Source organism: Carcharhinus amblyrhynchos, chromosome 6 (genome assembly GCF_965287045.1).
Source record: "Carcharhinus amblyrhynchos chromosome 6, sCarAmb.v2.hapA, whole genome shotgun sequence".
Lineage (NCBI taxonomy): Eukaryota > Metazoa > Chordata > Chondrichthyes > Carcharhiniformes > Carcharhinidae > Carcharhinus > Carcharhinus amblyrhynchos.
The window spans coordinates 24,355,619-24,369,053 of NC_137329.1; the positions used below are offsets into that span (position 1 = coordinate 24,355,619).

Genomic DNA, 13,435 nt, shown 5'->3' on the forward strand with positions numbered 1-13,435 from the left:
TGTTGGGTCCAAGGTTTTGCTGGAGCAACTAATCTGAGAGACATACATTGCATTGCACAGCATGGTGTCTGTGAACCATAGACCCCCTATAAAACAGGAGCCAGAATAAATACTATGGTTTGTTTGCTTATTGGGTGATCAGCTTTAAGGTCGATGTAATGTTCTACCACTGAAACATCCAGGGTAGTGTCAGGGCAACAGATATCCTCTAGATCCATGGCTGTCACAGCTTAATTATGACCCTTGTATTGCAGAGAGATGTCTCCAAAGGAGTAGCCAAATGGTTCCACTTCAGTTCAGGCTAGGGTTTGAACTTTGGGGATGGAAGGGAGAGACTATTGAAAGCCAATTTAGAAAAAATAGTAGTCTCTTAATGATTAAAAATAAGGGAAATGTTAGGGAAAACAAAATCCTGCCTTGAGTGCGTCACCATTTGCTTCCCCACCTGAGTCTACATTCAGTTTGAAACATCTGACCTACAGGGTGACTGTTGTAGCTATCCCATTTCTTCAGCATAGGACCAGGCCCTTTGGCCCACCAAGAAAGGTTAGGGAAAATGGATATGATGTTCAAAGTCAGTCAGTCGGTGGCTTTTCCAGCTTTGCATCTCATCCAATTTTCCTGTCCATCGTATTCTGGTGGGACTGAGGAAAGGTGTGGGAACTTAAATCCGCAGCTCGAACCTGACCCACCTTGGACAGCGGGAGAATAGAAAGTGCAGAATTTTGGGGTGGCAATTTGTAGAGCTGAGCCAGACAAGATGCAAACACAAAGATTAAGATACCTATAGATTACCTGTGATGACGTTTAAATAAATCCACTGAACTAGTTGTCGAAATCACTTTAAATTTGGAGGTTCTAATTGTTGCCCTTACACCCAAACCTCGCACCCTTGAAGATGAGGTAACCTCGTTGTCCGAATTTCGAAGATGCTTAACATTTGGAGAAAACGAGTATGGATAATGATTAAATATCAAAAACTGGACATATGTGCAAATTAAGCAGAATATGGATTTAATTTTAATTATTAGAATTCTAGGGCCCCCAAAAGATGAGGAAACAAACCTGTAACTTTTATGAAGTAAGCCTAATATACAGGTTGACCCAGAGAACCACGAGTTATTTTAAAGAATGTTTAATTCCCAGATTGACATGTAGATCAAAAATTTCCTATCAAATTTATATCTTTTTCTCAAAGCCTCTAGTAATTTCTTAGAGTTTATTTTTCAAAAAAACTCACCGTTGGGTAATCTTGGATTTTAAGAACTATATAAAATGCTCTAATTTTGTTTTTACAAAGTTGCGAATAAAGAGATTTTTATTGGCGAGTTTTGTTTTGTTTCATTTTGTGTTTGTGGCAGCGATGGTTTAAAATTTATTTATTAGTATCACAAGTAGACTTGCATTAACATTGCAATTACATTACTGTGAAAATTCCCTGGTCGCCACACTCAGGTGCCAGTTCGGGTGCACTGAGGGAGAATTTAGCATGGGTGTGGTATTTGGAAATACCTGGCTAGGTAAGTACATAGAATAGAAGGTTATGCTGATGGGGTGAGCTGGAGAGGGATGGGAACAAACTCTGGCACAGACCTGATGGGTCAGATGGCCAATTTCTGTGCAATAAACTCAATACCATCTTTGAAAATGTCTCAGCTGATCTGACCTTCAGTTGTACTCACCCACATTGTTGCTATTGATTTACTGACTTTTTGTCTCTGAAGTCTTGGTGGCAAAATGGTCCACAGAACCTGCTGAACTTTGCCAGTTTGAGAAATGCAGAGGTCACAAACCACTATCAGTTCATCCTTGCTTCCGTGGGCGGCATGGTGGTACAGTGGTTAGCACTGCTGCCTCACCGCACCAGGGACCCGAGTCCAATTCTGGCCTTGGGTGACTGAGCGGAGTCTGCACATTCTTCCTGTGTCGGCATGGGTTTCCTTCGGGTGCTCCAGTTTCCTCCCACACTGCAAAGATGAGCAGGTTAGGTTGATTGGCCATGCTAAATCACCCCTTGGTGACAGGGGGATTAGCAGAGTAAATATGTGGGGTTATAGGGATAGACCCTGGGTGGGATTGTTGTCGCTGCAGGCTCAATAGGCCAGTTGGCCTCCTGCACTGTAGGGATTCGATTTTTTTCAAACACTTGATCCAAATATCTCTTCACTATTTAAACACAGGCATTAACTGGGTTAAAAGCTTTGCTCAAATGGTACTCATGAGGGATTTACCTCATGTGTTGAGCATTTCACAGAACCGGACATTTACAATACAGATGGAGGCCATTTTGCCCTCAGTTTATCAAATGGCAGCTCTTTACAAGGCAACGCAAAATTAATCTCTCTGCCACACGCACCCTGTACAGCCGTAGGGGTTCAGTTGTGACTTCATTGCTTTCAGAGATCAACGTGTACAGTGAGAAACTTAGTGAGGCAAATTGTTCACGATCAATTTAAAATTGGAATTTTTTAAAATCCGAAGTTAAACAAAGTTTTGGACGTGAATGGTCATGGATTTAGAGACAATTCAATTCTCCCTTGAGAGGGGCATGATGAGACAGTGGGTCAATAAGGTGGAGCAATAGAATAATGAGGGTAGGGGAGGTTCAGGGATACAGTAGAGATATGAAATTGAGGATTATGGTGGATAAGGCTCATGTAGTGGGAAGTGGTTAGGTGGGGCTGATGGATATAGTGCTTAGGTGGAAATTGGGAAGCTGTGATTACATGGAGCTGAGAGATGAGGGAGTTTTTTTTAAGCATATCTTGCATGTCATTTTCCCTTTGGGAAGTAGTGGTGAGCTGGTGGAAGGATTCACAACTATATCAAAATGCTCCTTCCTTGGCCAAGAGCTCCTGGGGTGGTGGGGGGGTGCGGGGAAGCAGGGGATGGTGATTAGGTTGTCGAGCAATGTGGTGGGTAAGAGGATATATGGCGTCAATCTATTTAAAAAACATCAATTGCTTCTGATGTTTCTTCCTATTACTAAAAGAAAATTCCAACAGGATTCCTGCTTTCATTCCACTTAACCATAGCTGGTGCTGTGAAAACGTTTGCTGACAATTTTTGGCTTCTAATTTGCTGTTGTGACGGGATAATTCTAATCCAGCATTTAATTTCAAACCCTTATCAAAGGGTTCATGTCTCACGCTCAAGCAATTCAGTGCTGGTAATGCTTACGCATTGATCCGTTCAGTTTGTGGGCCCGGAGGCTCAGGAAAAGGGTTTGTTCTAACCACATGGGAAAATTTTACCTTAGTCAACCTCAAGTCTGTTGTTTATTAGTATCTTGAGATCCAGCCAGCTATTGCCTTTACCTTCAGGCCCCAGTTTGCTAGAGACTCTAATGGCTTGGATGCTGTTTGTATAATTTTTAAAAGATTACTTTTTGGCATTCACTCAAAAACTCGAGTGAGGGATCCAGAAGTGAGGCCACTTTTCCTGATGGCATGCACGTGCTCCACAGCTGCCACACACCTTGTGCTACAGAGTTTATTTCCATTGCCATTGGAATAACCTCATGTTCTTGGCAATGAATCTGTTATAGTTCTCCCTCCTTCTCCATTGACCTATTCAAAATCACTTGGTTTCGCAAATTAAGTACAAATAAATCTGTCATGATATGTTCCACAAATTGTGAAGAGTTTTCAACTGAAAGACTTTACTGACAAGTAGATTGGACCAATAACAGAATGGCATAGCTTATGGCAAGTGTAATATAAGGACACAAGAAATAGGAGCTGGAGTAGGCCATTTGGCCCTTGAGCCTGTTCTAGCAATCCAAATCATGGTTGATCTAATTCAGCTACTCCTTCCCACATTATCCCCAGTTTCCATAGAATCCCTACAACGAAGAAAGAAGCCATTTGCTCCATTAAGTCTGCACTAACTCTCAAAGAGCATTTTATCCAGGCCCAGACCCCGCTCTATCCCTGTAACTTCCTGCAGTTACCAAGGCTAATCCACCTAACGTACCCAACTTTGGACACTAAGAGGCAATTTAGCATGGCCAATCCACCTAACCTGCAGATCTCTGGATTGTGGGAGGAAACTGGAGCAGACACTGGGAGAATGTGCAAACTCCACATAATCACCAAAGGCTAGAATCAAACCCATGTCCCTGGCACAGTGAGGCAGCAGTGCTACCAGTGTGCCACCATGTCAGCCATCCAAAAATCTGTAACATGCTTTGGAAGAAGAGGTGACTTTGGATCTATGGTCCTCCACAGGAGGTTTTCCACACTCTTTAGGTTGACATAAACTTGATACAATACGTACACATGCCCACAAAAACGTATGTGTAAAATAACTTAAAGGAGGGAAAACTTAGTCAACTCGATGTTAAACATGTCTAACTAATGCATAACAGCAGTCAACAAGACTAGTGGAACTTTTGACCAAAAGTGAAGTGTAACTCCGAGAGCTGACGATCGTGTAGGGTCATGTGGCAGAGAAGGAAGCCCATCCTACCTGTGCTGACTCTTTGAACACACTATCCAATTTGTTCACCGTTTTGTTCTCTCCGCAGAACTCTGTAAATCATCCTTCCCTTCAGTGATTTATCCAATTCCATTTAGAAGATTGCTGTTTCCAGCATCCTTTCAGACAATCCAACCCAGGTTATAATTACACACTGCAGCAGTTTTTTCCTCCCTTTAAACTCCCAATAATTTGTGAAGATCAAAGGGCAAGACTAAATGCCCCCGTTTCTAAGGGGGAGGTAATTTTTTGCTTCAAGGGATCTTCAATCTGGTAAAGTTTCAGGTCTTGATTGTTTTCTTTTTTTAAGTTTATTTATTCATGCCACAAGCAGGCTTATATTAATATTGCAATGAAGTTGCTATGAAAATCCCCGAGTTGCCACACTCTGGTGTCTGTTTGGCTAAACTGAGGGAGAATTTAACATGGCCAATGCCCCTAACCAGCATGTCTTTTAGACTGTGGGAGGAAACTGGAGCACTGGAAGGAAACCCATATAGATAAGGGGAGAACACGCAGACTTCACCCAGACAGTGACCCAAGCCGAGAATCAAACCCGGGTCCCTGGCGTTGTGAGGCAGCAGTGCTAGCCGCTGTGTCACCCCACTTAATTATATAAGGAATTTAAAGACTTGCTAATAGATCCTCTGATCGGTATGTAATACCATTCATTCAAAGTAGGTCTCAGTCCTTTAAGGAAGCCAATATCTCCTTAATTTTGAAGGCAGGCAAGAATCCAGAGGAATGTATACTCTAGAGGCCAATTTCACTCTTGAACATAGATTTGAATTGTTGTCTAAAATACTGGTGTTATGTCGAGGGAAAAAACCTTCCCCTTGATTATTCAGGGTGATCTGACTGGATTCATAAAGGGCTGGAATTTATGTAACAATGTTAGGAGATTATTAAATATTAGTTGGGCCTTCCAAAAGCAGGTGATAGGAAGCTTAGCGATTTCATTAAATGCAGAGGAAGCTTTTAACCGTGTGGAATGGAATTATTCTGCACGCTGCAGAAATTTGGGCTGGTTGGTGGAGGTTGCTGGGGTGTAGTTTAAGTGGATACAAGTACTTTATAAAAATCCACTGCCAGCTAATCTTGCTAAAGAATTTGGTTTATTGTTGTCACAAGATTTACTGCGAAATGCATTGTTTCTTGAGTGCTGTGCAGTAAAATTCATAGAGTACATAGGGGAGAAAGAAAGGAGAGGGTGCAGAATGTAATGTTATAGGCATAGCTAGCGTGTAGAGAAAGATCAGCCTAATATAAGGTAGTCCACTCAAAAGTCTGGCAGGGAGAGAAGAAGCTATTCTTGAGTTGGCTGGTACGTGATCTCAAACCACAGTTATAGACTTAATAATTTTACTGTTCAGTGAGGGACTAGACAGGATTGCCCATTGTCCCTGTTATTATTTGCAATAGCTATTCAGCTCCTAGAGGAGGCAATTAGATATAAGTCTTCCATTGTCTAGTGGTGGAATGCAACATAGGATCACGTTATGCGTGAATGATGTGTTGCTATTTGTGTCTAAGCCGGATGTCTCTGTTCCTGCTATTATTGAAAATTAATTCCAGAAAACATGAGGTCCCTATCTGAAGTATACAGATTCCATAATGTTTGACTTACCCCTACAGGTTTTCTGTTGGCTATATAGAACTGCCTCTAATATACTATATATGAGGATGTACACCACTTTTGCTATTTTCCTATGGCTTTAACCTCCCTCCCCATCCTGTTATCTGTCCCTTTTTTTGGTCAGTGTGAAAGTGCGTGATATACTGAAAATTCTGAACTAAGTGCTTTGGTTTTCTCTTGTCTTCTTCTGTATTTATATGGGGAGAAATTATCAGCTTTCAGTTGCATTATTTGTAAAAAAAAAGGAAGAACTCTAATAAAAAATATATTTTTTAAAAATTGTATACAGTATAATTAAAAATTCCTCATCTCCACTCTTGCTCTTTTGCCAGTTATCTTAAATCAATGACCTCTCTGGGCAGTTTCTCTTCATTTGCATTACCAGCCCCTTCATGGTTTTGAACACCTCAATTAAATCGTGGCTATTTTCAATAACGTTTAAGGATAACATGGATGCTTCACTGGGTGGTGTGGGGGTGGGGGGGGGGTGGGATGGTGAATTGTAACATCTGTCTGGGATAGATGAATTGCCTTCCTTAGCCATAACTATGTTGAGTATTGGACTCGTACCCATGAGTTTTTTCACTTTCGTACAAAATTGGCAGATCAGGAAATCAAACTTGACTTGAGCTCTACAATCAATTAAAGGGAGGCCATGGCATAGTGGTATTATCGCAAGACTATTAATCCAGAAATTCAGCTAATGTTCTGGGAACCTGGGTTCGAATCCCAGTGGAATTTGAGTTCAATCAAAAAAATCAGCAATTAAGAATCTACTGACGAAGCCATTGTCGATTGTCAGAAAAACCCATTTGGTTCACTAATGTCCTTTGAGGAAGGAAATCTGCTGTCGTAACTGGTCTGGCCTACATGTGATTCCAGAGTCACAGTAATGTGGTTCACTCTCGACTACCCTCTGGAATGGCCTAGCAAGCCACTCCGTTCAAGGGCAATTAGGGGTGGGCAATAAATGCTGGCCTGCCAGTGATGCCCCTGTCCCACAAATGAATAAAAGAAAATCCACAATCAATGGAAATTGGTTTAACCTGCTTCCCCACCAAGTCGTGCACCTGTTGCCAAACTAGCATCAGTTCAGCAGAAACAATTTGGGAATTGGATCAGGAGTTTGTGTTGTGACCCAGTTTTGATGTGAGTGATGCTTCCTTTCACAGATGGAGGATTCTGAAAGGACAGTTCAGCAGATAGGGGCATTCTCTGAAGGCATGAATAACCTCACCGTGAGTACGATGCCTTGAATGAAAATAACTTTGTGGCATGTGTGTGCCACTAGTTGTTCACCTCCTAGTGTGATGCTTTAATAAACTGACATAGGATCATTCTAATGTCCATTTTGTGGTGTGGAAACTAAACACGATTTTATTTCTAACACTTAGAATCACAGAATCCCTACAGTGCATTCAGCCCATCAAGTAAGGACTGACTCTCCGACAGAGCACCTTACCCAGGCCCATGACTCCACATATTTACCCACTAATCCCCCTAGTTTACACTAAAGATCAATTTAGCATAGCCAATCTACTCAACCTGCAGATCTTTGGACTGTGGGAGGGAACTGGAGCATCCAGAAGAAACTTATCCTAACTATTGTGGTAATGTGTGCTGTTGTGTGGGTTGTTAACCAGGAGACTTTCCAAAGTGTCAGGATCTACGGTCTCGTGTTCACTATGGTTGAAGAAGAATCACATGGATTCAAAAAAATAACTCTTGTTTCTTTCTCCACAGATGCTGCCAAACCTGCTGAGTTATCCAGCATTTTCTGCTTCTATTCTGAATAAAAATTTGTCCAGTGACCTGCTTAAATTTTCCCTTCTGAAAGAGCCTAAGAATTGGAGTTGGAGAAGGCCTTTTGGTCTTTTAAGCTTGTTCTACCAATCAGGAGGATCATGGTTAATTTTTTACCTCAGGTCCACCTTTTAGCACTACTCTCGATCCTCAGGAAAGTGATGGAAGGCACCAAGAACAGTGCTTTCAAGCAATATCTAAACCCAAGTAATATGCTCACTGATGCTTATTTTGGGTTCCACCAGGGCCCACTGGCACCTGGCATCATTACAGCCTTAGTCCAAATATGGACAAGAGACCTGAACTTCAGAGGTGAGAAGAACTGTCCTTGACATCAAGGCAGCATTTGACAGTGTGTGGCATCAAGGAGCCCCAGGAAAATTTAAGTCAGTGCGTAAATCTGGGGTAAATTCTCCACTGCTTGAAGTCATGGCTGGCACAGTGGTTAGCCTCCCTGCATGGATCACTGTGTGGAGTCTGCACATTCTCCCTGTGTCTGCATGGGTTTCCTCCAGGTTCTCTGGTTTCCTTCCACAGTCCAGAGATGTGCAGATTAGGTGAACTGGCCACAGTAAATTGCTCCTTCATATGAAGGAGACTAACAGGGTCTTATGTTGGGTTACAGTGATAGGGCCTGTGTGGGATTGTGGTTGGTGCAGTCTTGATGGGACAAATGGCCTCCTTCTGCACTGTACGGATTCTATGATCAGAGAGAAAGGGCTCATCAAAGGAGGATTTGAGACCAATCACCCCGGTCCCAGGACTTCCATGTAGCGGTTTCTTGGTGCACTAGGCCCAACATCTTCAGCTGCTTCACCAATGACCTCCACTCATCATGAAATCAGAAATGGGGATGATCATTGATGATTGCAAGGTGTACAGTGCCATTCATGACGCAGATGTTAGGTTTTTGGCAGAGACCACTTCAGCACGACCTGGACAACGTTCCAGCTAGGGCTGATAAGAAACATTTATGCCACACAAGTGCCAGGCAATGACATCTCCAACAAGAGAGAAACTAACCATCTCCCCTTGAAATTAATTGGAATTAATTGTTGAATCCCCCACTATCAATCTTCTTGGAGCTACCATTGACCAGACACTGAACTGGACCAACATATAAATATTGTGACTCCAAAAGTAGGTTAGAGGTTAGAGATTCTGCAGTGGGTAACGCATTCTTGTTCCCCAAAACCTGTCCTTCATCTATAGGCACAAGTCAGGAGTGCAATGAAATACTCTCCACGTGCCTGCATGTGTGTGACAATAGCAACAACCCAGGAATCCCACACCATTCAGGACAAAGAAGCCTGCTTAATCGCCATCCCACTCACCACCTTAAATATTTACATCCTTCTCACCCGTGCATAGTGGCGGCACTGTGTACCCTCCACAAGATGCACTGCAGCAACTCATCAATCCTCTACCAGTGAGGAGGAGCCAGGCTGCAGATGCACAAAAGCACTGCCACATACAAGTTCCCCTTCAAGTCATTCACTATCCTGACTTGGTACTTTGTCACCATCCCTTCATTGTCACTGGAACAATCTCTTGAAACTCCCTCTCTATCAGCATAGTGGGTGTACCTACGATACTTGGACTGCAGCGGCTCAGGAAGAACACTCACCTCCTCCTCATTAGGGATGGGCAACAACTGCTAGTCTTGCCAACAATGCTCACATCCCATGAAAGAATAAAAATAACGATTTTCCCATTAATTTCCTGGAACTGGTCATTAGTCTGTTGCCAGGGGTTTATAGCTTGAAGGGCTTTACACCACATCAAGCATGGTCGCACATTCTCTCACTCACACTAAATCTAAGGGCAATTTAACATCACCAATTCATCTAATCTGCATGTCTTTGGATTGTGAGAGGAAACTGGAGCGAAAACCCACACAGACAAGGGGAGAAAGTGCAAACTGCACATGCAACAGACCCTAGACCAGAATTGAACCTAAGTCCCTGGCCCTATGAAGCAGCGGTGATCATCACTGTGCCATTGTGCTGCCCAGTCCAGTGTATTATTTATCCTTCATTACCCACCCTTAGAGGATACTGAATTCCAAGTTTGATACAAACCAGTTGTCCTTAGCACCTCGAAATATTGGCTATTCTTGGTGCAGGTATTCTGATGATAAATGGTGGCACTACGAGTCTACTTATTTGGGAGCTTAGCAAACCTGCAAGTTGGTGTAAGGGGGGTATGCAGCCTGCCAAAGGCAGTTGGATTGGCAAGGTTCATCTCCATGCCTACCTCAAACCATCTGTGATCGAAATTCTTATCTATGTTGTCACCTCCGAAACCTAATTATCCTAATGCTCTCCCTATAAAAAAAACTCATCCAAAACTCTGCTCCCCGTATCCTATCCCATCCAGCTCCCACTTGTCCATCACCCCAATGCTCAGATACTTTACTTAAAATAACCATTCTCATGTTTAAAGTCTCTCATGTTCCCTCCCTCCTGAAATGCCCTGTTTCTTGTCCTTTGATGTTTTTCATTTGTTGAAGGGGTTATATGAATGCCAGTTCCCATTAGCTAACTGTTTGCCAATGAGTGTTGACAGGTTTTGGCTGCAGTTATTGGTAGATTCTTGAAGTTATTAACTTTTGAATCTGCTTCCAGCACCCTTACAGATGGTGTATACCAGATCATTACATTAAAAGAAAATCTTCTCCTCTGTCCTCCGGTTCTTTTGCCAGCCCTCTTAAATCAGTATCCTCTGGTTGAAAAAGTGGTGCAGAGTTGGCAGTTAACCCATCTCTATATGCCATGCGACTCGAAAGATTACCTGGCCACATGGCTGTTTCTGGAATCTTGCTGTGCACAAATTGGGTACTGCATTCATGCATGACCACAACTCCACAGTAAAGCGCTTGGAGCCATTCTGAGATATTGAAGTGCTACTACTTTCTATTGCCCATCTTACAGACAAGAATACAAAAGCAGGGATGTACTGCTGAGGCTTTATAAGGCTCAGGTCAGACCACATTTGGAATATTGTGAGCAAATTTGGACCTCATATATAGAGAAGAATTTGCTGGCCTTGGAGAGGCAGAGGAGGTTCACGAGAATGATCCAAGGAATGAAAAGCTTGACATATGAGGAATGTTTGAGGACTCTGGCTCTGTACTCAATGGAGTTTAGAAGGATGAGGGGGGATCTCATTGAAACTTACAGAATACTGAAAGGCCTGAAGTATATGTGGAGATGATGTTTCCATTAGTGGGAAAGACTAGGACACAGCCTCTGGATAAAGGGATGATCCTTTAGAACTGAGATGAGGAGGAATTTCTTCAGCCAGAGGGTTGTGAATCAGTGGAATTTATTGCTACAGAAGGCTGTGGAGGCCAAGTCATTGAGTGTATTCAAGATAAAGATAGATAGGTTTTTGATTGGTAAGGGGATCACATAGGGTGGCGCAGTGGTTAGCACTACCAACTCACAGCGCAGGGACCCACGTTTGATTTCTGACTTGGGTCACTATCTGTGCAGAATCTGCATGTTCTCCCCATGTCTGCATGGGTTTTCTCTGGATGCTGTGGTTTTTTTTCTCTCAGACCGAAAGATGTGCCAGTTAGGTGGATTGGCCATGCTAAATTGGCCCTTAGTGTACCCGAACAGGCGCCAGAGTGTGGCGACTAGAGGATTTTCACAGTAACTTCATTGCGGTGTTAATGTAAGCCTACTTGTGACACTAATAAATAAACTTTATATAAAAAAAACAAAGGTTACGGGGAAAAGGCGGGTGGAGAAATTTATCAACCATGATTGAATGGCAGAGCAGAATTGACGGGCTGAATGGTCTAATTCTGCTCTGATATCTTATGGTCTAAGTGTTGGACTGCTAACAGTAAAGGTAACAAGAGCAACCAGCCTCCATTAATGCATTCACTGATTAATGTTCTAACTCTGTGTATTGCTCTTGCTTCCAGATCCTGCTGACACAAGATGAATCACCAAGATGCAGTTTTGAAACACTGGTTACAAGGGAAGGGCAGCATCATTATTGACAACACGTATGCCCAGGGCTCCTCGCTTGTACCTCTCTCCTGAACGTACAAATACAATAAGATTCAGGAGAGGTTTGCACTGGGAAGAATTAAAATTGCCATGTTATTTAATCAAACTCTTTTTTAATGTTTCAGTCGAATACCTGGAGCTGAGTATGAAAATATACCCAAGTCGTTCTGCAGCCAAGGAAGCAATTCAATTAATCATTGTAAATTAGCCAGAATATTTTATTTAATATATTTGTGTTCAAAACCCAATTGTAAGTGTTTATAACTTAAGGGGGGGCTTTGGCAATATATTATTGCACCTATAGATCTTGTAAATGAAAGGGCTGTTTTAGTTTGAGCTAATTCACTGTGGTTGAATTTATTGTGTGTTTTATGTAAATTAATTTATACATCCTCTAGCTAAAAGACAGACTGATAATTTAACATTCATTAAAGATACTGTTGCTTTAAGGGAAATCTTCCCTGCTTATTTTATACAGAAATTCAATGGATTATTCTTTAAACTGTGCTAATGGAGTGAAACAATGTCACTGCAGAGTAGGTGAGCTAAATGAAAGGCAGTTCAATATATTAAAAAGGAATATTAGCTAAAGGCTTTCTTGTGATTTTAATCCTATTGAGTGGGATCTTTGAATGTGTTTCTAATCACGAGAGGAGTGAGAAGAAGTGATAAAGCCATGACTGCGCGAATTTGTTTGTTATGTGGTAGTTAACATGAGTAATGAATGTTCTCAACTGATGGCAATGAAAACTGACTGGGGCACTTCGTAGGTATCTGACCAATCTCTTGTGATATGGAGTTGCGTTACATGTAACACAAGGCACCAGAAATCATACCTGTTCTTTTGTCTTCCATGAAATCTAGTATTCCATGCTGTTTTACCAAGGGAAACTCCATAAGGATTGGGGATGGGGGAGGGGAGATCAACACAGATGGTCAAAAATAGCATGGCAAGTGAGTACATCTAAAGGCCTTTACAGGGCAAGAAATCATGGGATCTCAAAGCATTGAAGGAGACCGTTCAATCCACCTTAACTGTGTGAGCTCTTTGAAAGAACTTCCAATATGACCTACTCCTTTGCATTTCTCCTGTAAATTTTTTCTTTTCGAATATTGATCCAATTTCATTTTGTAAGTTACTGTTGAATCTGGTTCCTTTCAGGAATATGGAGAGAAAATGGAAATGTGGCATTGAGATTGAGGATCAGCCATGATCAAATTGAATAGTAGAGCAGGCTCGACGGGACGAATGGCCTAGTTTCTAGTTTCTACTCCTGATCATAACTCAAGTGTGTTTAAAAAATAAATTCTCGTCATCTCGCCTCTGATACAGTAGAGAAACATCGTGTCCACAGGTTACTGAACTTACAATGTGGAGATGCTGGCGTTGGACTGGGGTAAGCACAATAAGAAGTCTCACAACACCAGCTTAAAGTCCAACAGGTTTATTTGGTAGCACAAGCCACAAGCTTTCAGAGCACTGGAGTCACCT

At 42.1% G+C, this 13,435-nt stretch overlaps 1 protein-coding gene across 14 annotated transcripts in view; it reads left to right on the plus strand.

The window, feature by feature from the left end:
* Positions 1-12,811, plus strand: part of ppfibp2b (PPFIA binding protein 2b) — a 280,229-nt gene extending 267,418 nt beyond the window's left edge. For 4 of the 14 annotated variants that reach the window (XM_080190021.1, XM_080190023.1, XM_080190024.1 and 1 more), the window contains exons 27-28: positions 7,288-7,353; positions 11,856-12,809. In XM_080190021.1, coding sequence (XP_080046147.1) covers positions 7,288-7,353; positions 11,856-11,933 — 144 coding nt within the window. In that variant the 3' untranslated portion in view covers positions 11,934-12,809. Of the gene's footprint in view, positions 1-7,287; positions 7,354-11,855 lie in introns of all 14 variants that reach the window. The other 10 variants (XM_080190031.1, XM_080190030.1, XM_080190033.1 and 7 more) reach the window with 6 other exon arrangements.
* The last annotated feature ends 624 nt before the right edge of the window (positions 12,812-13,435 follow it).